This window comes from Paralichthys olivaceus, chromosome 15 (assembly GCF_024713975.1).
Source record: "Paralichthys olivaceus isolate ysfri-2021 chromosome 15, ASM2471397v2, whole genome shotgun sequence".
Taxonomy (NCBI): domain Eukaryota; kingdom Metazoa; phylum Chordata; class Actinopteri; order Pleuronectiformes; family Paralichthyidae; genus Paralichthys; species Paralichthys olivaceus.
In genome coordinates, this window is record NC_091107.1 from 1,919,646 (window position 1) to 1,942,763 (window position 23,118).

Here is a 23,118-nt window from a genome sequence, read left to right on the forward strand (position 1 = left end):
CTCATTGAAACTAGAATCAGATTTATAATTATTTCAGCCTGTTGCAGTTTTCATGGAGACGAGAGCGACCTCCTGACTCGTCCGTGTTAATCAGTTGAACTAATGTCCTTTAAGTGTTGAATGTTATTTCTGCTGAGTCAGCGTGGGGACGGGGGGGGGTCAAAGGTCACGTTGTGTAACCGACCGCGTAAAGGTCAAAGTAGCAGCAGCTGCAGGGGAGCTGGGTTTTATGAGCTCTCTCTGTTTTGGGATTATTCAAACCTCCACAGAAAGTTTAAAGTTTTAAATCAAACAGTGTGAACACCAGAAAAGTTTTAGAAAGTGAAGTTTTTAATTAAAAATATTAATATTTTTTAAATATCAGATTTTAGAAAGCATTTAAATTACAACACTTTACAAACCTGTTATCAAACAATACTCTACATTTTGTCACATGTTAATTTTGCTGACTCAGAAATATGAGAGAAAATCAACGTTTATTCACATTTTAAAAATATTCATCAAGTCTTAATCCCAGAAATTTAATTTATCATGAACATCCAGACCGTCGAGGTATTTAAAGACCGAAAAGATCCTTCACAGAGAAACAGACGAGTCGAGGGCGAAGAAAAATTAATCCAGTGGGAAAAAAAAAACGGAAATTACCCTAAAAATATATAATGAAAATAAATCGTATTAATTAAACTCATGCAAATATCACAGCAGGTTCACTTCTGACCCTTCATCAGTGTAAAGAGTGCAGGTGTCAAACATGACTGAAGCAGGAAAACAAAGATTCAACAGGAAAAGTTTTTGGTCTTTCAAACTTAAGACGGAAAACTAACAGTGAAATACAGTTTTCTTAAAGTTTAAGTTAAGTGTAGAACGATTGTGTGACAAAATCAAACTCAACACAAACCGTTCAACCCTTTGTGCTCTGTCATTCATATGAGATAAAGTGTTCAAATGTTGTGAGTGTCTAAACTGTCAGTACCTTTAACTGAACTGGTATCAAACAGTTTGTGCTGCCGGACGTTAACGACGACGCCTGGAAAATAAAAACTTCTGCCATCGCTGCTACTGTGTTTTCTGTTTCTGAGCAGCAGGGACCTCGACGGTGGTTTTTCCAGAGAGGAACGGAATAATGTTCTCGAACAGCAGGACGCAGCTCGCCACACCTGGAACCACAGGAGGAGAGAACACAGTGAGTCAGGATGGACGACACCACAGCTTCCATAGAGCCAAAGTGTCCCGATCGCCCCCTAGTGTCTGACTGCAGTACAGGTCATAATCCCTCCCTCCTCCGTGTTAGTGGACGAGACACACGGGCCCAATAAATTAAACTAAACCTCAAAACTAAAAAGGCAAAATACACATTAAATGAAAAACTACTTTTTACATTCAGTCAGAAACTTAAAATAAAATCACGCTTCATCTATTTGAAGTAGAACTGACTTTTGTGCTGACAGAAAACTTTGAGTTACTGCTCTCAGCTGCAGAATGTGTTTTAGTGTAATTTATGATGCTGTTTATTTTCTATTCGACTTGTTTATTCTAACGAACCATCAGAGCTGGATGCTGCGATTGTTCAGTATCTGTATTCGTGAGAGTTTCAGGATGTTTTTAATGAAGATGATGCAAAAATCTCCGAGTGTGAGACGGGGAACGATCTGCGGCCTCTTACCGAACATCGGCCCCAGCCAGTAGATGAAGCAGTACTCCAGGTACGTGTGTCCGCTGCAGGGGAACTGGATGGAAAACGCCAGGACGGGGTTGAAAACTGCTCCTGAAATACTGCCACCTGCAGGGACGGAGGAAAACAGCAGAGAGTCATTTCTGAAATACAAGAGAAAATCTATCTGACGGATTCTCTGACGAAGATCCGATAATTCGGTTCAAGGACCCATGGACTGAAAATAAAGATGGACGACGTGACCGCTCCGCAAAAGTGAAGCCAGACTATCTTAATTGCCCCCTGGTGGCTGGTTGCAGTATAAATTATAAACTTCTAACATATGCTCTAACATATATAATACATATAGAATATATAATATACCATATTATAAAATATATATTCTAACATATACTATAAAATATATATTCTAACATATACTATAAAATATATATTCTAACATATACTATAAAATATATATTCTAACATGTATTATAAAATATATATTCTAACATATACTATAAAATATATATTCTAACATATACTATAGAATATATAATATACCATATTATAAAATACATATTCTAACATATATATCATATATCATAACTTTAATGACCCACCTGTATAGACCAGAGCCGTGATGACCGCAGCGAAGCAGTGAACCCGGAGTTTCTCCTGAACTCGGTGCACATGTGCGGCCAAAGCCTGAACCATGAAGGCGCAGACCAGCTCCACGGCCGCGGCCTCCAGCACCGTCCCGCCGAGCGGGTCGAAGCACCTGTAGCCGAACTTCTGGTGCCGGAGGTGGAGGTCGGACAGACCCAGGGACCACACCGCGGCGGCGAAGTGCTGCGCGGCGACGGCGGCTCCGAACTGGCAGAGTATGAGGAGCGAAGCCGCCTTCCCGGAGCTGCTTCCCCGGCAGAAGCCCTCCAAAACCCCGCTGGGGTTACACGTGGAGCCGCGGAAAGTTAGGAGGTGTATGACGGTCATGGTGTAGGTGATGGTGAGGCCGACCGGCAGCTCCAGGCGGCCCGACTCCCCCAGCAGCTTGAGCTCGTGGCAGCAGCCGCAGAGCTGGAAGGTGGACGCCGCCTCCAGCAGGTAAACCCGGTAAACTCCGGGGAGGAGAGCCGCACTCCGCCGGGTCGACTCGCTGAGGAGCACCGCGACCCCCAGCACCGCCAGGGACACCCACAGGTCGGTCATTGCTCCGCGGTGTTCGGCGTCAGACCCACGGTTCGTTGGACCTGCAGCCGGGCTGAGCTCCTCCTGACGCGGGGAAGTTTACTTCAGCTCCCCGCTGTCTCCGGGGCCGGAAGGTCAAGCTGCACACCGTGCAACAAGGAGGGCCGGCTTTCAAAATAAAAGCACGGTAGTTGATCTAATTCTATTTCCTGTTTATTAAAAAGATTCACAACTAAAAAACTTAAATAAAAGAACAGTTATGATGATCCATGCACAGAGCTGTCGCTATTAAATATACATGTTCAACACTACAAATTAAATTCCATCCACCTCCTTTGTTTTGAGATGGAGGAAACGAAACAACAAATAAATCACTGAGGTAGAATTCATTAAATTGTTTAAAAGACAGAGAATGTTGTCTTTGTTTTTTTCAGTCTGTACTGACTGAGCTAGTTGAATATATGTTTAATATGTATAATATATATAATGTATACAGAGGGGGGGGGGGGGGGGGGGGCTATTGTTTCACCCTTTTGGTCTAAACATGTATTTATATTTTTGCAGTAGTTGTTTTCTGCTCTCCTTCAAAGATCACGTGTCTCTGACAGATCCCTAAAAGTGAAGCCAAAGCATCTTGATTGCCCCCTGGTGGCTGGCTGAAATATAGTCAATAAACCCAGCCTCCCCCATGTTTGCAGATGGGACGTGGACCACACTAAAATGTCAACCACACGTCATTTAAAGGTACTTTTCATCTCGCTCTAATTGTTTCAGTAAGATTCTGACCTCAAACGACGTATTTGCTGCAAGATGGCGGAGTTCTTATTGTATTTTCATAATAAGAACTTTGGCTTCATTCCTGTAAAGTGCACGGAGGTGCAGATGTGTCGTCCATCTTTAAATAGTCTCTAACTTTTACAATTTTATTTGGTGGGTGAATATTTTTTCCCATTTAGTCAAAGCCAGTTTGTAAGTGTGATACTGTCTCCCCGCTGTATATATCATATAAATGTAGGTGGTATCAATAAAGAAAATAATATATACGCTGAAGTCTACTTCATTCTTGAACAGCTTGGTGTTTTATTTTGGAAGATGGAGGTGTTTATTTTTAAAGGCTTCACTCTTGAACTTGTATATGACAAACTAATCATCTGATCCACCTTGTACCCTTTGACTGTGTACTATGTTGTACTATGTACTAGGTTTTTGAGAACTCCAAGGCTCAGCGTGTAAGATAACTATAAAATAATCTTAGTGATGTTTCATCTGCATTGTACAAATTGTTGTTTTCTTTATCCTAAAATGGGCCCTTTATATTTACATACTTTATATTGACTTTATATTTACATACTTTATTGACTTTAAGCGTTTAAGTGTTTGGGTGGTTTGTGTTGGTGGAGTTCTCAGTCTGTGTTTACTCTGAGGTTTGCTCCTCCGGTTTCCTCCCACAGTCCCAAACACATGCAGGTGAACTGGAGACTGTGAATTCCTCATAAAGACGTGACTGAGTGGGAACGATGAAGAGTCCACGTGAGTTTTATAGACCACGTTCACACGGCGGCCGTGTTCCTCTGAAGGTCCAGGTTCAACAAAATCACTGACACACTGTTTTTATTTCACTGCTCAGAAACTGAGAACACGATGACGGATAAAATCAGGAGGCACACACGACACATCTGATGGCTCATTAGCTCAACAGCTAACATTAGCATTCAACTAAATCATTTCATCAAATACATCTTCTGAATATGTTTGAAAAGAAAATGCGTGATATTTTTTAAATAGCAATATGTCTGATGTTGAATATAAAATAATCCTACTGATGTTTTCACTCGTGTTTCATCTAAATTGTTCAAATTGTGGTTTTCTTTAGATTTAAATACTTCATGTTAACACCTGGAGCGGCTCCTCTTCTCCTCGGAGGCAGCCATGTTTTTAACAGGAGCTCAGACTGGACAAACCCTTTAGATTTTTTATAGAGGAGGGTCAGGTTAGCAACATGCAACTTCACCACTAGATGTCACTAAATGCTACACACTCAACCTTTAAGAGACCTGAGTTTATAACAGGTGTGTTTTGTGTTATATTATTATATATTATATTATATATTATATATTATTTGAGTTCAGAGACTCACTGTGGAAAGTGATTGTGTGTGTTTGTATGTGATGTCCTGATAACAAACACAAAACCAGCTTATTGGAGCAGCTTCTTGTCTCTGGGTCACTTCATGTTACACAACAGTGTTGGGTTCCTGCTTTAAAAAAAAAGAGCTGCTGTCGTTTTTAAAGGCGAAGTGTTTTATTTCCTCATTTCATGTGGTTCCATCCACAGGAGGCCACTCGCTCCCAGGCTGTAGCCGGAGAGGATCCACGCTCTGCGGCTTCTCCTCCCGCTGATCCCCGGGAGGCAGAGCGGACCTGGAGGGGGCATGACAACGTGTTGATGTCAGAACAATCTCCGGAGACGGTGACGCTGCTGCGGCGTCGATGACCATCAGCTGCACGAAGCAGGTCTCCGTGACATGTCCCGTTCTCTGCCTGCCTGCGCGCGTCGGCGTTCACCACACTCCCTTGTGAAGATCTCCATTTTACAAATCATCTCAGTCGCTGACGAAGCCGGAGTCCACTGTACACGAGGTAAGATGTTTTCATGAATTACAAGGTCACAGTCTCTAATTCGGCGCATAAACAAGAGAGGAATGAATGACGTAACCGGATCTGCAGAGGATTTTTACTGAAATACTGGAAACGTCTGAAGATCATGTGTATTGGGATTAAACCTGTAAAATGACAGAAAGTAAACATTGAGTCCGGTTCTGTTGACGCCGATGAGCGAGACTGACATTGACCTTTACAGGTGTGTGTTTGTGTCGTTGTTTGCTTTTCAGTATTTTTGCTTTATTCATACACACATTATTATTGTATTGATTATTTCTGTTCATGTACAACATGTGCCACCAAATACAAACACTGACAATCTACTGCTACTACTAATTATTATGATTATAACTTTCTTTACACGCAACACAAATGAACGAAGTCCTCTGTAATAAACAGATAATGCAAAATAAAATGTAACAAACAAACCAATAGTGAAGATGATGTCATTACAATGAAATCAAGTCTTAGAAGTGATTTATAAAAATAAACTGTTTTGCCTGATAGAGATCTGAAGCCTCACATGGTTAGAGATTCAATGTGGTTTCAAATCAGTGCTAACGATCACTTTCAATCAACAGATGTTAAAACTGCAACTAGTCAATAGTCGAAGTTCACTTCCTGTTAGAACCCAGGTTCTTATCTGTGATTTGTGCTTTGACCTCATTCACCTTATGTCAGTGGACTAAATCACACTCAGTAGATAACTGTGAGAGAACTGTGGCCTGAGCTCACGTGAAACTCTTGTTCTCTGGGAACACGGAGCGGAGAAAGAACCCGATCATTTGAAATAACAAAAGCACTGAAACAATAGTCTCTATGAAAACAGTTGTCTCAGCAGTTGCATCAAGTTATGACAGATTTCCTGCAGATGGACAGTTTCATGTTTTAAAGCCTCTGCATGCATGTAATGTATCCACGGCATTGACCGTAAATAAAGATGGACGACACGCCTCCACTTCCTCCCACTGACCAGAAGTTAAGCCAAAACATCCTGGATTCAAACCTGGAGTTAGTGATGAAGTGATGAAGCCACTATGTCGATATCCTGCAAACTCATTCAATCGTGAGTCAGGACGCTTTCACTCCGACCTTATTCAGTTCAGACCTTCAGACTTTTCGTTTTAGTCGGAACCAAAAGTTCAGGTGTGAAAGGCTCCTCAGAGCAGAGTCCAGAGCAACAACAGCAGAGTTGAGTCCGACCAAAGGAGGCGGTGTCAGTCCGGATCAAATGAGACCTTTGGACGCAGGAAGAGGAGACGGCATCAGACAACAGAAGTAGAAAGTTATTTCTGTTGTTTGTGTGTCTCAGGTGTTTGCGAGCAGGATGGAGAGTGAGTCCACGTGTGTATGAGACATGACGTCCACGTTGTCCCGGCTGCAGCTCGGCCGGCCGAACGGCCTCCGGGCCAAACTGCTGCGGCGTTACGAACACCGGCCTTTGGTGTCGTGTCTGGCCGGTTTGTACGGCTGCAGGTGGAGACGCTACGAGAGGAGCTGCACTCAGCCCGGAAACTGCTGCTGCAACAAGGTCAGACAACGTCCAACAAACCTGCTGCAAAACCATCAAGCATCAAAATCAGAAAAACATTTTCAGGAAAATAATAAATAATCATTTTTGTTGTCGGTGTCATGAAACCATTTTCATTCAGAACAATTCTCATCAGTAATAATGAGATGAATAAATAAACAGATCTATTGGATCTTTATAAGAGAAAAAAAGCTAAAATGTAATGATTCCTATTAGAGAGGAGGACGATGACATGTCCCATAGTTTTATTGATTTATTTTCTGCAGTTGTTGTAGTTCAGCATAATTCCACCAGTTTAACCATCAAGTAATGAATTCAAAATGTTTTATGGATCCCACATCACTTCATTTCACTGGTAAACCACACGAACAGCGAGGCCTCGTGGTTCTGACGTTTATTTCACAGCTGAGCCAGTTGAGTTTAATCCCTCTGCCTCCAGGTCAATGGTCAAATCTTCATCTCCATGGAAACGAGGCATTCAAATGAGGAGGGGGGGGTGTTGGTACACTCTATGTATTTATGATCTTTGTGATAAAAGTGTTCTGTTTGTGTGGTCGACAGCTGGAAGGAGTCAGCTTCGCTCTGCTGGTGGCTGCTTTCTGCTTAACGCTGGTGTTTCTCTACTTCTGGGGATACGCGAAGAACGACTACGATGATTTTGATTGGTGGGTCGAGTCCCGTCTGCACTCAAGTGAACAAATCGTAGATTACAAGAGTGATTACTTGCTCCCGGAGTCGATAAACTATAAACTCTCCACGAATCCCACCATGTTGTGTTTTCTATGCTGGAAATTGACCTGACGTCTCTGTTTGGTCATTTCATTCAACTCCTCAGTCCAGGAATATACAACATATAAGCAGAACATGTGAAATAGAATGTCTGTCAGTCGTGTGCATTGCTTCCGCAGCGGCCAAACAATCCTACACAATATTGTTCCAGTTCTTATAGTGGAAATATGATAGAAAAAAGGAAGCAGAGTCATAAAACAACCAGTGGATGATTAAGAAGTGTGTATTATTATGACATTAATGAATTCTGCCCACATCCTCACAGTTTGGTGGAAATCAGTCTTGTGGTTTTTTGCGTATTCCTGCTGATAATAGATCCATGGACAGGGGTGAAATTTAATTCTCATCATCATCATCATCAGGTCTCGAGGGCCGTGGGCAGTCGCCACCTGATCATCGCTGAGTCAAAACGTTTCTTAAACTGTAGAATTAGTCATTAATAGATTTTATAGATTCATTCTCTGTTTCTCTGCACAGTGAGGAGGCGTTTATCTTCACTCTCTCTCTCTCTGTGTGTTTAACATGTGCATGTGTGTAAACCATGTATGTGACGTCACTGTGCAGGTTTAACTTTGGGAACTTGGGCTTCTGGTTCCCCTGGTCTGTGGTGCTGCTGGTCATCGCCGCAGGTTTCTTTACCTACGTCACTGTGCTCATGGTGAGACACTAAAGACTTTTGTTTTTTAGTTTCATCCAGTTTGTTTTAAATGTATTAAAAGTATTTAAACATTTTTTGTATTAAAATCTATTTTCTGAAGTGATAAAATAAATAATTATCTATTTAAATGTCAATTCATTAAAGACTCAGTATTTTCTTAATTTATAGATTTTACTGTCCAGTAGGTTTCTCTTAAATTTTTGCATTTCTTGGAGGAGAAATTGATCCTGTCACTTACATGTAATTGTTTTATTTTTCCCAAATGACTTATTTATTCAAATGTTATAAAATCATGAATGAATCTCTCACCTGAAGAAGATCCTTGAATAAAAAGGTCAGAATAAGTTTGTGTGTGAGAACCAGAGATGAGGCCTCAGAGTCTTTCTCTCTTTTCATAAAGTCAGTGAGGAGTGAAGTTAAACCAGGTTTATCTCAGTTAATCACGTCGCCACTGTTCAGGCTGATGTCGTCTTGTTTGTGTTCCAGCTGCTCGCTGTGTGTTTGCTGTCAGAGAGACAGAAACTGTATTTACACTGGAGTCACAAGGTAACTGCTCTGTCCCACTGATGAATGAATAAAACATATATTCACTTTAAATTCACAGACAGAATAAATGATTGAGTTAAGAATTAAAGTAACTGAGGTTTGATCTTTTAAAGTGAAACTTTATTATAAATAACTAAATGAAAAGAAAACACAAATACTATAAACAGGTTTTCACATCAGCTGTATTGGCCAATGGATTCAGCTGCAACATGCAACTTCACCTCTAGATGTCACTAAATTCTACAGACTGAACCTTTAAATTAAAACTGAAACGTGGCACTTTCACGTCATCATTATTTTATTTCACTTTGAATCTAAAAGACTAAAGTTATGCGACCGTCTGAGTTTGTTCTGTTTTCCTACATCAGACGTTAAAGTTTCTCTCGTCTTTGTGTCAGATCGGGATCCTCGTCAGTCTGACGTTCTCCGTCTTAGCCACGGCCGTCCTGTCCAACCTGTGGAGTAAAGAGTGGACGACGTTACTTCTTTCCTTTCAGGTGACTCTCTCTCTCTCTCTCCCTCCCTCTCTCTCTCTCTCTCTCTCTCTCTCTCTCTCTTTTCCCAGCAACCCTCTCTGTTTTCTGACGTCAGATTTTCTGTTGAACCAGGTAACGGCTCCTTACTTACATGTGGGCGGAGTCTTGCTGATGACAGCGCTGGCTTGGCCGATAGCTTTGCATTTCTTTCGCATGAACAGCAGAGGTGAGGCGCACGTGTCACTTCTTTGAATTTTAAAGGTTTTGAATTAATAAAAACTTTCTAAACTGCAAAACTGTTGTTTTATTTGAGTTTATTTATCTATGAAAACATTAAGATTACAGCTCTGAGTTTTCGTCCTTCGCGTTAGATGAGTTACACCTGTCACCACATGAAGCTGGAGCCAGTTAGCGAAGCAGGTTTTAAAGAATCTGCTCGTATTCTGTGCTTCAGTTGGACGTGGCCTGATCATCGGCGTGTACCTCATCATCCTGTTTGCTCTCTACTTGGTGCCGCTCGGTTTGTATTCTCCTTGTATCAAAGCGGAGCGGAGCCTGGGCCCTGCACCGGCCCTCATCGGCCACAGAGGAGCCCCCATGGTGAGCAGCTGCCCCAGATATTACGCTTTATTTTGTAATTTTCCTAACGAGCTTTTCTTCAGTGATGAGTTCAGCCAGCTCGTCTGAAGTTCTTCCATTGCTGTTGTTCACTGAACAGAATCAGGAAACTTAAATGTAAACATTTTAAATGAGACAGTTACGTTGTTTTCATCAATTATTATTCAGATCAATCAATCAAATGTTATTTTTATAGCCCATATTCACAAATCACAATCCGTCTCAAAGAAAAGTGAATGTTTGTATAAAATGTATAAAGACGTCAGAGCAGTGAAACTGTTTTTGAAAATCTGCTGATCAATGGTCAGCTCATCAATGAAGAAAGCGTTCAGGAGCCCTTTGACGTCTTATGCTGAAATACTTATTGAAGCTTGGCCAAGGAGAAAATCAGAATTCATCCATTCAACATTTGTGCATGATGCTCTCTCATATTCTGAAGTCTGCTTTCCTGCTGTCACACTAAACCCCAACAGATCATTTAATCTATGGGTGTTGCTTGTTCCTCAACAATCAAATGTATTTTCTAGTTATGGAGACAGTAGTGCCTGATTACACAGTCTCATATCTGTGATGTCTCGGGAGTGAAGGCTGTGACCTTCTCCAAGCTCTCGCACTTCCCAAACACAGCAGTGTTCACTAGAAAGGACAAGAAACTGTGTCTATGAAAATTCCATAACAGAAACCCTCTGACTGAAAACATCGTTCAGGGAGCAGGAAATTTAAAGTCTGGACACAAGATGAAAACTCGTGTAAATCGGTGACAAATATGTGAAACATGTTCCTGGACATGCTTTGTGCCTGATGCTGTTTCAAACAGGAGGTGACCTCATATCCTCCTCATCCAAACTGTTTGGACGGTTCTGTAAACACAACATATGAGATATTTAGAGTGAAAGAACAACCTGAATTAAACTGATATGAACTTAATGTGGATGTAGTAAAGTTTATTTCTACACTAAATCTAAACAAGGCCGCAAACTACTTTACAAAGTACACAGGAATTAAAAAAATACATTAAGCTGATTGTACTGATGGTTTTTGATCATCGATCACTGCAGCTCGCTCCAGAAAACACCCTGATGTCATTTGAGAAGGCGGTGGAGGCAGGAAGTAAAGGTCTGGAGACTGACGTCGCCATCAGGTCCGTCAGTGGGAAATAACCCGTACTTTTACTTTATGTTGATACAAGTACTTTTTTACTTGTATCTGAGTATTTCTACACACTCTACTTTGATGATAGCTGTTGTGTTGCCATGGTTGCAGTTATGATGGAGTCCCCTTCCTGATGCACGACGGCACGCTGCGACGGACGACCAACATCAACAAGGTTTTCCCAAACCGGACCGACGCGGCGGCGGCCATGTTTACCTGGGCCGAACTGGAGAGCCTGAACGCCGGCGCCTGGTTCCTCTCTGTGAGTCCCACCAAACACACAGCAGCAATATAGAGCAGTGTTTCTATCATGTGTACTTCACACAGCAGCGTTTACAGCAGCACCACACACTCATCAGTGAGCAGATGAAGCTTGATCAGGCTCGGGTCACCGTGTTAATTGAGTATCGACGGTCGTCCCTTCTAGCTCGATCCGTTCAGTACGGCCGGCTCTCTGGGAGCAGACGAGCGTCAGCGGGCAGGAAACCAGTCGGTCTGCAGCCTGCAGGCCTTCCTCCAGCTGGCAGCTCGCACAGACAAGCTGGTGATCTTCGACCTCTACCGTCCGCCCAGAGGTCACCCGTACAGAAACACCTGGATCCAACGCACGCTGGAGGTCGTCCACAACGAGTCGTCCATTCAGTCTTCACAGGTCAGACACACTTCAGTGTAAAATACCTCTCCCTGATTGGTTTCTCTCTCAGCTCATATCGTTCCCTGAGGTTTTGAGGAAATCTGTTTTGCTGAGAAACAAAAACAAAACCTGAGGCCCAAACTTCTATTAAAGAGAGATCCATAAAACTGCTCATTTGAAAACTTCAATTGGAAACAAGGTCAGTTTTATAGTTGTGTAAAGTATCGAAGCAGAATTAGTAATAATTTAAATGTCAAAAAGTTTATTTACATTATGTTCTGCTCTCCTTATTTGGAAAGTCTCAAAAGGCATCAGGCAACCAAAGGTATTTATTTTAATTACTGAACGCAAGTAATGAGATAATAATGTGTGTGTGTGTGTGTGTGTGTCACACCAGGTGCTGTGGCTGCCCTCAGATCTCAGGTCAGTGGTTCAGGAATTTGATCCTGAGCTGCAGCAGACATCAGGAAGTCGACTCCCTCTGGAGGAGCTCCAGAGTAACAACGTGGTCAAACTGAACCTGGACTACACGTCCATGTCTGCCGAGCTCGTCAGGTGTGTGTGTGTGTGTGTGTGTGTGTGTGTGTGATGCTGCCCTGTGTAAGATGTCATAACACTCTTTCTCGTGTGCAGTGAGTACGCCGCCGTGAACATAACCACCAACCTGTATGTGATCAGTCAGCCGTGGCTCTACTCTCTGGCATGGTGCTGCGGCGTCCACTCCGTCACCACCAACGCCCCCCAGCTCCTCAGCACCATGACCTCCCCCCTCTTCCTCATGGTACGACCACGACTCACAGTTCAAACACTGTTTCACACGGTTCAAGAAAATACTTCAGTGTCGCCCTTCCACCAGGTCTTTACTGAGCTTTCTTCATGGTCTTCATCGTCAGTTCAATGAGGAACTTATGGTTTGTTGTCATGTTTCTCTCCTTCTTTCAGAGTCCAGGTGAATATAACCTGATGTGGATTCTCTCTGATCTGCTTTCTCTAGTGTTGATCGTCATCATCTTCACTTTTCACTGGTGAATCTCACACACACACACACTCCAGATGTTGCAGTGACTTCAGTTAAGACGTCTGATCCTGTCGTCAGCCGTCTCAGTTTTTATTTTGCTCTCAGGTGGAGAGAACGAACACTGACTTTCTGCTCGGGCAACAAAATCTCACTGGACAAAGGCACTTACAGCAAGTTCAGGACGGGTAAGACACCGTGAAGGAAGGAGCATCTACCTGATTGTTTGTTTAGATAAATAGGGGGAACGGGGAAAGACATGCAGCAAAGGGCCGGGAATTGAACTTGTGGCACGACTGGATTTAGGCTGAATTTGAGCAAAGCTGTTTCAAAAATTCACCAAATGAGATTAAATTGTATATTTTTGAGTAACAGCTCAGCCTAAGAAAGTTTCCCCATTTGACATTTTATAAATTTGAAAAATATTCAGCAAAATAATTGATAGTTGAAATATTCTAAAATCAGCCAATATTAAGTTTAATATTAGGGTTGCAATTAGGGTTAGGGTGGTAATTGGAAGGGGTCAAACCACCAAATCTAACAAACAAATTACAAGATATTTTGGAATAACTTTTTTTCTGAAAGTCATAGAGACTTGGGCATTTCATTATTCATAAAGGGTAGCCTGCCACGCAACCACACCGAATTTCAGCACATTTCGAGAGAGCAGCGCGGAGTTATTCACCCTATGGTGAATATGGGTTAGGGTTGCAATTAGGGTTAGGGTTAGGGTTGTGATTAGGGTTAGGGTTAGGGTTAGGGTTGTGATTAGGGTTAGGGATGAAACCCCATTGGAGATCAAGATATTCTTCAATAACTTTTTTTCTGAATGTCATAGAGACTTGGAAGTTGGTTCCATCTCCACTAATGTGGCTATGCCCGATCCATTGGTACCACCCCCAAGCTTCTACGACCTTCGGAAGGGTTAGGGTTAGGGTTGTGTGATTAGTGTTTGCTTTTTGGGTTGTGATAAGGGTTAGGGTTAGGGATGAAAACCTATTGGAGATCAAGATATTCTTCAATAACTTTTTTTCTGAATGTCGTAGAGACTTGGAAGTTGGTTCCATCTCCACTAATGTGGCTATGCCCGATCCATTGGTACCACCCCCAAGCTTCTACGACCTTCGGAAGGGTTAGGGTTAGGGTTGTGATTAGTGTTTGCTTTTTGGGTTGTGATTAGGGTTAGGGTTAGGGATGAAAACCTATTGGAGATCAAGATATTCTTCAATAACTTTTTTGCTGAAGGTCATAGAGACTTGGAAGTTGGTTCCATCTCCACTAATGTGGCTATGCCCGATCCATTGGTAACACCCCCGAGCTTCTACGACCTTCGGAAATGGTGAAACCACCAAATCTAAAAAAAAAATTACAAGATATTTTGAAATAACTTTTTTTCCGAAAGTCCTAGAGACTTGGGCATTTCATGATTCATAAAAGGTAGCCTGCCACACAACCACACCGAATTTCAGCACATTTTGAGCAAGCAGCGCGGAGTTATTCACCCTATGGTGAATATGGGTTAGGGTTGCAATTAGGGTTAGGGTTAGGGTTGTGATTAGGGTTAGGGTTAGGGTTGTGATTAGGGTTAGGGATGAAACCCCATTGGAGATCAAGATATTCTTCAATAACTTTTTTGCTGAAGGTCATAGAGACTTGGAAGTTGGTTCCATCTCCACTAATGTGGCTATGCCCGATCCATTGGTACCACCCCCAAGCTTCTACGACCTTCGGAAGGGTTAGGGTTAGGGTTGTGATTAGTGTTTGCTTTTTGGGTTGTGATTAGGGTTAGGGTTAGGGATGAAAACCTATTGGAGATCAAGATATTCTTCAATAACTTTTTTTCTGAATGTCGTAGAGACTTGGAAGTTGGTTCCATCTCCACTAATGTGGCTATGCCCGATCCATTGGTACCACCCCCGAGCTTCTACGACCTTCGGAAATGGTGAAACCACCAAATCTAAAAAAAAAATTACTAGATATTTTGAAATAACTTTTTTTCCGAAAGTCCTAGAGACTTGGGCATTTCATGATTCATAAAGGGTAGCCTGCCACACAACCACACCGAATTTCAGCACATTTCGAGCAAGCAGCGCGGAGTTATTCACCCTATGGTGAATATGGGTTAGGGTTGCAATTAGGGTTAGGGTTAGGGTTGTGATTAGGGTTAGGGTTAGGGTTGTGATTAGGGTTAGGGTTAGGGTTAGGGTTAGGGTTGTGATTAGGGTTAGGGATGAAACCCCATTGGAGATCAAGATATTCTTCAATAACTTTTTTTCTGAATGTCGTAGAGACTTGGAAGTTGGTTCCATCTCCACTAATGTGGCTATGCCCGATCCATTGGTAACACCCCCGAGCTTCTACGACCTTCGGAAATGGTGAAACCACCAAATCTAAAAAAAAAATTACAAGATATTTTGAAATAACTTTTTTTCCGAAAGTCCTAGAGACTTGGGCATTTCATGATTCATAAAGGGTAGCCTGCCACACAACCACACCGAATTTCAGCACATTTCGAGCAAGCAGCGCGGAGTTATTCACCCTATGGTGAATATGGGTTAGGGTTGCAATTAGGGTTAGGGTTAGGGTTGTGATTAGGGTTAGGGTTAGGGTTGTGATTAGGGTTAGGGATGAAACCCCATTGGAGATCAAGATATTCTTCAATAACTTTTTTGCTGAAGGTCATAGAGACTTGGAAGTTGGTTCCATCTCCACTAATGTGGCTATGCCCGATCCATTGGTACCACCCCCAAGCTTCTACGACCTTCGGAAGGGTTAGGGTTAGGGTTGTGATTAGTGTTTGCATTTTGGGTTGTGATTAGGGTTAGGGTTAGGGATGAAAACCTATTGGAGATCAAGATATTCTTCAATAACTTTTTTTCTGAATGTCGTAGAGACTTGGAAGTTGGTTCCATCTCCACTAATGTGGCTATGCCCGATCCATTGGTACCACCCCCGAGCTTCTACGACCTTCGGAAATGGTGAAACCACCAAATCTAAAAAAAAAATTACTAGATATTTTGAAATAACTTTTTTTCCGAAAGTCCTAGAGACTTGGGCATTTCATGATTCATAAAGGGTAGCCTGCCACACAACCACACCGAATTTCAGCACATTTCGAGCAAGCAGCGCGGAGTTATTCACCCTATGGTGAATATGGGTTAGGGTTGCAATTAGGGTTAGGGTTAGGGTTGTGATTAGGGTTAGGGTTAGGGTTAGGGTTGTGATTAGGGTTAGGGATGAAGCCCCATTGGAGATCAAGATATTCTTCAATAACTTTTTTGCTGAAGGTCATAGAGACTTGGAAGTTGATTCCATCTCCACTAATGTGGCTATGCCCGATCCATTGGTACCACCCCCAAGCTTCTACGACCTTCGGATGGGTTAGGGTTAGGGTTGTGATTAGTGTTTGCTTTTTGGGTTGTGATTAGGGTTAGGGTTAGGGATGAAAACCTATTGGAGATCAAGATATTCTTCAATTACTTTTTTTCTGAATGTCGTAGAGACTTGGAAGTTGGTTCCATCTCCACTAATGTGGCTATGCCCGATCCATTGGTACCACCCCCGAGCTTCTACGACCTTCGGAAATGGTGAAACCACCAAATCTAAAAAAAAAATTACAAGATATTTTGAAATAACTTTTTTTCCGAAAGTCCTAGAGACTTGGGCATTTCATGATTCATAAAGGGTAGCCTGCCACACAACCACACCGAATTTCAGCACATTTCGAGCAAGCAGCGCGGAGTTATTCACCCTATGGTGAATATGGGTTAGGGTTGCAATTAGGGTTAGGGTTAGGGTTGTGATTAGGGTTAGGGATGAAACCCCATTGGAGATCAAGATATTCTTCAATAACTTTTTTGCTGAAGGTCATAGAGACTTGGAAGTTGGTTCCATCTCCACTAATGTGGCTATGCCCGATCCATTGGTACCACCCCCAAGCTTCTACGACCTTCGGAAGGGTTAGGGTTAGGGTTGTGATTAGTGTTTGCTTTTTGGGTTGTGATTAGGGTTAGGGTTAGGGATGAAAACCTATTGGAGATCAAGATATTCTTCAATAACTTTTTTTCTGAATGTCGTAGAGACTTGGAAGTTGGTTCCATCTCCACTAATGTGGCTATGCCCGATCCATTGGTACCACCCCCGAGCTTCTACGACCTTCGGAAATGGTGAAACCACCAAATCTAAAAAAAAAATTACTAGATATTTTGAAATAACTTTTTCTCCGAAAGTCCTAGAGACTTGGGCATTTCATGATTCATAAAGGGTAGCCTGCCACACAACCACACCGAATTTCAGCACATTTCGAGCAAGCAGCGCGGAGTTATTCACCCTATGGTGAATATGGGTTAGGGTTGCAATTAGGGTTAGGGTTAGGGTTGTGATTAGGGTTAGGGTTAGGGTTAGGGTTGTGATTAGGGTTAGGGATGAAGCCCCATTGGAGATCAAGATATTCTTCAATAACTTTTTTGCTGAAGGTCATAGAGACTTGGAAGTTGATTCCATCTCCACTAATGTGGCTATGCCCGATCCATTGGTACCACCCCCAAGCTTCTACGACCTTCGGATGGGTTAGGGTTAGGGTTGTGATTAGTGTTTGCTTTTTGGGTTGTGATTAGGGTTAGGGTTAGGGATGAAAACCTATTGGAGATCAAGATATTCTTCAATTACTTTTTTTCTGAATGTCGTAGAGACTTGGAAGTTGGTTCCATCTCCACTAATGTGGCTATGCCCGATCCATTGGTACCACCCCCGAGCTTCTACGACCTTCGGAAATGGTGAAACCACCAAATCTAAAAAAAAAATTACAAGATATTTTGAAATAACTTTTTTTCCGAAAGTCCTAGAGACTTGGGCATTTCATGATTCATAAAGGGTAGCCTGCCACACAACCACACCGAATTTCAGCACATTTCGAGCAAGCAGCGCGGAGTTATTCACCCTATGGTGAATATGGGTTAGGGTTGCAATTAGGGTTAGGGTTAGGGTTGTGATTAGGGTTAGGGTTAGGGTTGTGATTAGGGTTAGGGATGAAACCCCATTGGAGATCAAGATATTCTTCAATAACTTTTTTGCTGAAGGTCATAGAGACTTGGAAGTTGGTTCCATCTCAACTAATGTGGCTATGCCCGATCCATTGGTACCACCCCAAAGCTTCTACGACCTTCGGAAGGGTTAGGGTTAGGGTTGTGATTAGTGTTTGCATTTTGGGTTGTGATTAGGGTTAGGGTTAGGGATGAAAACCTATTGGAGATCAAGATATTCTTCAATAACTTTTTTTCTGAATGTCGTAGAGACTGGAAGTTGGTTCCATCTCCACTAATGTGGCTATGCCCGATCCATTGGTACCACCCCCGAGCTTCTACGACCTTCGGAAATGGTGAAACCACCAAATCTAAAAAAAAAATTACAAGATATTTTGAAATAACTTTTTTTCCGAAAGTCCTAGAGACTTGGGCATTTCATGATTCATAAAGGGTAGCCTGCCACACAACCACACCGAATTTCAGCACATTTCGAGCAAGCAGCGCGGAGTTATTCACCCTATGGTGAATATGGGTTAGGGTTGCAATTAGGGTTAGGGTTAGGGTTGTGATTAGGGTTAGGGTTAGGGTTGTGATTAGGGTTAGGGTTAGGGTTAGGGTTAGGGTTGTGATTAGGGTTAGGGATGAAGCCCCATTGGAGATCAAGATATTCTTCAATAACTTTTTTGCTGAAGGTCATAGAGACTTGGAAGTTGGTTCCATCTCCACTAATGTGGCTATGCCCGATCCATTGGTACCACCCCCGAGCTTCTACGACCTTCGGAAATGGTGAAACCACCAAATCTAAAAAAAAAATTACAAGATATTTTGAAATAACTTTTTTACCGAAAGTCCTAGAGACTTGGGCATTTCATGATTCATAAAGGGTAGCCTGCCACACAACCACACCGAATTTCAGCACATTTCGAGCAAGCAGCGCGGAGTTATTCACCCTATGGTGAATATGGGTTAGGGTTGCAATTAGGGTTAGGGTTAGGGTTGTGATTAGGGTTAGGGTTAGGGTTGTGATTAGGGTTAGGGATGAAACCCCATTGGAGATCAAGATATTCTTCAATAACTTTTTTGCTGAAGGTCATAGAGACTTGGAAGTTGGTTCCATCTCAACTAATGTGGCTATGCCCGATCCATTGGTACCACCCCAAAGCTTCTACGACCTTCGGAAGGGTTAGGGTTAGGGTTGTGATTAGTGTTTGCATTTTGGGTTGTGATTAGGGTTAGGGTTAGGGATGAAAACCTATTGGAGATCAAGATATTCTTCAATAACTTTTTTTCTGAATGTCGTAGAGACTGGAAGTTGGTTCCATCTCCACTAATGTGGCTATGCCCGATCCATTGGTACCACCCCCGAGCTTCTACGACCTTCGGAAATGGTGAAACCACCAAATCTAAAAAAAAAATTACAAGATATTTTGAAATAACTTTTTTTCCGAAAGTCCTAGAGACTTGGGCATTTCATGATTCATAAAGGGTAGCCTGCCACACAACCACACCGAATTTCAGCACATTTCGAGCAAGCAGCGCGGAGTTATTCACCCTATGGTGAATATGGGTTAGGGTTGCAATTAGGGTTAGGGTTAGGGTTGTGATTAGGGTTAGGGTTAGGGTTGTGATTAGGGTTAGGGATGAAGCCCCATTGGAGATCAAGATATTCTTCAATAACTTTTTTGCTGAAGGTCATAGAGACTTGGAAGTTGGTTCCATCTCCACTAATGTGGCTATGCCCGATCCATTGGTACCACCCCCGAGCTTCTACGACCTTCGGAAATGGTGAAACCACCAAATCTAAAAAAAAAATTACAAGATATTTTGAAATAACTTTTTTTCCGAAAGTCCTAGAGACTTGGGCATTTCATGATTCATAAAGGGTAGCCTGCCACACAACCACACCGAATTTCAGCACATTTCGAGCAAGCAGCGCGGAGTTATTCACCCTATGGTGAATATGGGTTAGGGTTGCAATTAGGGTTAGGGTTAGGGTTGTGATTAGGGTTAGGGTTAGGGTTGTGATTAGGGTTAGGGTTAGGGTTAGGGTTAGGGTTGTGATTAGGGTTAGGGATGAAGCCCCATTGGAGATCAAGATATTCTTCAATAACTTTTTTGCTGAAGGTCATAGAGACTTGGAAGTTGGTTCCATCTCCACTAATGTGGCTATGCCCGATCCATTGGTACCACCCCCGAGCTTCTACGACCTTCGGAAATGGTGAAACCACCAAATCTAAAAAAAAAATTACAAGATATTTTGAAATAACTTTTTTACCGAAAGTCCTAGAGACTTGGGCATTTCATGATTCATAAAGGGTAGCCTGCCACACAACCACACCGAATTTCAGCACATTTCGAGCAAGCAGCGCGGAGTTATTCACCCTATGGTGAATATGGGTTAGGGTTGCAATTAGGGTTAGGGTTAGGGTTGTGATTAGGGTTAGGGTTAGGGTTGTGATTAGGGTTAGGGATGAAACCCCATTGGAGATCAAGATATTCTTCAATAACTTTTTTGCTGAAGGTCATAGAGACTTGGAAGTTGGTTCCATCTCAACTAATGTGGCTATGCCCGATCCATTGGTACCACCCCAAAGCTTCTACGACCTTCGGAAGGGTTAGGGTTAGGGTTGTGATTAGTGTTTGCATTTTGGGTTGTGATTAGGGTTAGGGTTAGGGATGAAAACCTATTGGAGATCAAGATATTCTTCAATAACTTTTTTTCTGAATGTCGTAGAGACTGGAAGTTGGTTCCATCTCCACTAATGTGGCTATGCCCGATCCATTGGTACCACCCCCGAGCTTCTACGACCTTCGGAAATGGTGAAACCACCAAATCTAAAAAAAAAATTACAAGATATTTTGAAATAACTTTTTTTCCGAAAGTCCTAGAGACTTGGGCATTTCATGATTCATAAAGGGTAGCCTGCCACACAACCACACCGAATTTCAGCACATTTCGAGCAAGCAGCGCGGAGTTATTCACCCTATGGTGAATATGGGTTAGGGTTGCAATTAGGGTTAGGGTTAGGGTTGTGATTAGGGTTAGGGTTAGGGTTGTGATTAGGGTTAGGGATGAAGCCCCATTGGAGATCAAGATATTCTTCAATAACTTTTTTGCTGAAGGTCATAGAGACTTGGAAGTTGGTTCCATCTCCACTAATGTGGCTATGCCCGATCCATTGGTACCACCCCCGAGCTTCTACGACCTTCGGAAATGGTGAAACCACCAAATCTAAAAAAAAAATTACAAGATATTTTGAAATAACTTTTTTTCCGAAAGTCCTAGAGACTTGGGCATTTCATGATTCATAAAGGGTAGCCTGCCACACAACCACACCGAATTTCAGCACATTTCGAGCAAGCAGCGCGGAGTTATTCACCCTATGGTGAATATGGGTTAGGGTTGCAATTAGGGTTAGGGTTAGGGTTGTGATTAGGGTTAGGGTTAGGGTTAGGGTTGTGATTAGGGTTAGGGATGAAACCCCATTGGAGATCAAGATATTCTTCAATAACTTTTTTGCTGAAGGTCATAGAGACTTGGAAGTTGGTTCCATCTCAACTAATGTGGCTATGCCCGATCCATTGGTACCACCCCAAAGCTTCTACGACCTTCGGAAGGGTTAGGGTTAGGGTTGTGATTAGTGTTTGCATTTTGGGTTGTGATTAGGGTTAGGGTTAGGGATGAAAACCTATTGGAGATCAAGATATTCTTCAATAACTTTTTTTCTGAATGTCGTAGAGACTGGAAGTTGGTTCCATCTCCACTAATGTGGCTATGCCCGATCCATTGGTACCACCCCCGAGCTTCTACGACCTTCGGAAATGGTGAAACCACCAAATCTAAAAAAAAAATTACAAGATATTTTGAAATAACTTTTTTTCCGAAAGTCCTAGAGACTTGGGCATTTCATGATTCATAAAGGGTAGCCTGCCACACAACCACACCGAATTTCAGCACATTTCGAGCAAGCAGCGCGGAGTTATTCACCCTATGGTGAATATGGGTTAGGGTTGCAATTAGGGTTAGGGTTAGGGTTGTGATTAGGGTTAGGGTTAGGGTTGTGATTAGGGTTAGGGTTAGGGTTAGGGTTGTGATTAGGGTTAGGGATGAAGCCCCATTGGAGATCAAGATATTCTTCAATAACTTTTTTGCTGAAGGTCATAGAGACTTGGAAGTTGGTTCCATCTCCACTAATGTGGCTATGCCCGATCCATTGGTACCACCCCCAAGCTTCTACGACCTTCGGAAGGGTTAGGGTTAGGGTTGTGATTAGTGTTTGCATTTTGGGTTGTGATTAGGGTTAGGGTTAGGGATGAAAACCTATTGGAGATCAAGATATTCTTCAATAACTTTTTTTCTGAATGTCGTAGAGACTTGGAAGTTGGTTCCATCTCCACTAATGTGGCTATGCCCGATCCATTGGTAACACCCCCGAGCTTCTACGACCTTCGGAAATGGTGAAACCACCAAATCTAAAAAAAAAATTACAAGATATTTTGAAATAACTTTTTTTCCGAAAGTCCTAGAGACTTGGGCATTTCATGATTCATAAAGGGTAGCCTGCCACACAACCACACCGAATTTCAGCACATTTCGAGCAAGCAGCGCGGAGTTATTCACCCTATGGTGAATATGGGTTAGGGTTGCAATTAGGGTTAGGGTTAGGGTTGTGATTAGGGTTAGGGTTAGGGTTGTGATTAGGGTTAGGGTTAGGGTTAGGGTTAGGGTTGTGATTAGGGTTAGGGATGAAGCCCCATTGGAGATCAAGATATTCTTCAATAACTTTTTTGCTGAAGGTCATAGAGACTTGGAAGTTGGTTCCATCTCCACTAATGTGGCTATGCCCGATCCATTGGTACCACCCCCGAGCTTCTACGACCTTCGGAAATGGTGAAACCACCAAATCTAAAAAAAAAATTACAAGATATTTTGAAATAACTTTTTTTCCGAAAGTCCTAGAGACTTGGGCATTTCATGATTCATAAAGGGTAGCCTGCCACACAACCACACCGAATTTCAGCACATTTCGAGCAAGCAGCGCGGAGTTATTCACCCTATGGTGAATATGGGTTAGGGTTGCAATTAGGGTTAGGGTTAGGGTTGTGATTAGGGTTAGGGTTAGGGTTGTGATTAGGGTTAGGGATGAAACCCCATTGGAGATCAAGATATTCT

The 23,118-nt window shown here is 42.4% G+C and overlaps 2 protein-coding genes across 2 annotated transcripts in view; one reads left to right on the top strand and one right to left on the bottom strand.

Annotated features, from left to right (window-relative positions):
- Positions 1-457: 457 nt before the first annotated feature.
- Positions 458-3,000, bottom strand: LOC109644563 (aquaporin-11-like). The gene is made up of 3 exons (XM_020109968.2): positions 2,275-3,000; positions 1,664-1,780; positions 458-1,157 (listed from the first exon to the last, which is right to left on the bottom strand). Exons 1-3 carry the CDS (start codon positions 2,861-2,863, stop codon positions 1,057-1,059), a joined length of 807 nt encoding a protein of 268 aa, XP_019965527.1. The 5' UTR covers positions 2,864-3,000; the 3' UTR covers positions 458-1,056.
- Positions 3,001-5,131: 2,131 nt separating this feature from the next.
- LOC109644562 (glycerophosphodiester phosphodiesterase domain-containing protein 5-like) overlaps positions 5,132-23,118 on the top strand; it is a 328,959-nt gene continuing 310,972 nt past the window's right edge. The window contains exons 1-15 of the mRNA XM_069539989.1: positions 5,132-5,481; positions 6,815-7,033; positions 7,595-7,698; positions 8,387-8,480; positions 8,967-9,026; positions 9,425-9,523; positions 9,635-9,728; positions 9,957-10,102; positions 11,179-11,261; positions 11,384-11,534; positions 11,700-11,924; positions 12,304-12,461; positions 12,540-12,687; positions 12,849-12,931; positions 13,030-13,109. Of these exons, the coding sequence (XP_069396090.1) occupies positions 6,860-7,033; positions 7,595-7,698; positions 8,387-8,480; positions 8,967-9,026; positions 9,425-9,523; positions 9,635-9,728; positions 9,957-10,102; positions 11,179-11,261; positions 11,384-11,534; positions 11,700-11,924; positions 12,304-12,461; positions 12,540-12,687; positions 12,849-12,931; positions 13,030-13,109 (1,699 nt within the window). The 5' untranslated portion in view covers positions 5,132-5,481; positions 6,815-6,859. The remainder of the gene's footprint in view (positions 5,482-6,814; positions 7,034-7,594; positions 7,699-8,386; positions 8,481-8,966; positions 9,027-9,424; positions 9,524-9,634; positions 9,729-9,956; positions 10,103-11,178; positions 11,262-11,383; positions 11,535-11,699; positions 11,925-12,303; positions 12,462-12,539; positions 12,688-12,848; positions 12,932-13,029; positions 13,110-23,118) is intronic.

Excerpts from the sequence above, each read along its gene's own strand:
- LOC109644563 (XM_020109968.2), bottom strand. The coding sequence starts at position 2,863 with ATGACCGACCTGTGGGTGTCCCTGGCGGTGCTGGGGGTCGCGGTGCTC. Across the intron at positions 1,781-2,274 it reads CACGGCTCTGGTCTATACAG|GTGGCAGTATTTCAGGAGCA; the intron begins GTGGGTCATTAA and ends CCGTCCCTGCAG. Across the intron at positions 1,158-1,663 it reads CTGGCTGGGGCCGATGTTCG|GTGTGGCGAGCTGCGTCCTG; the intron begins GTAAGAGGCCGC and ends CTGTGGTTCCAG.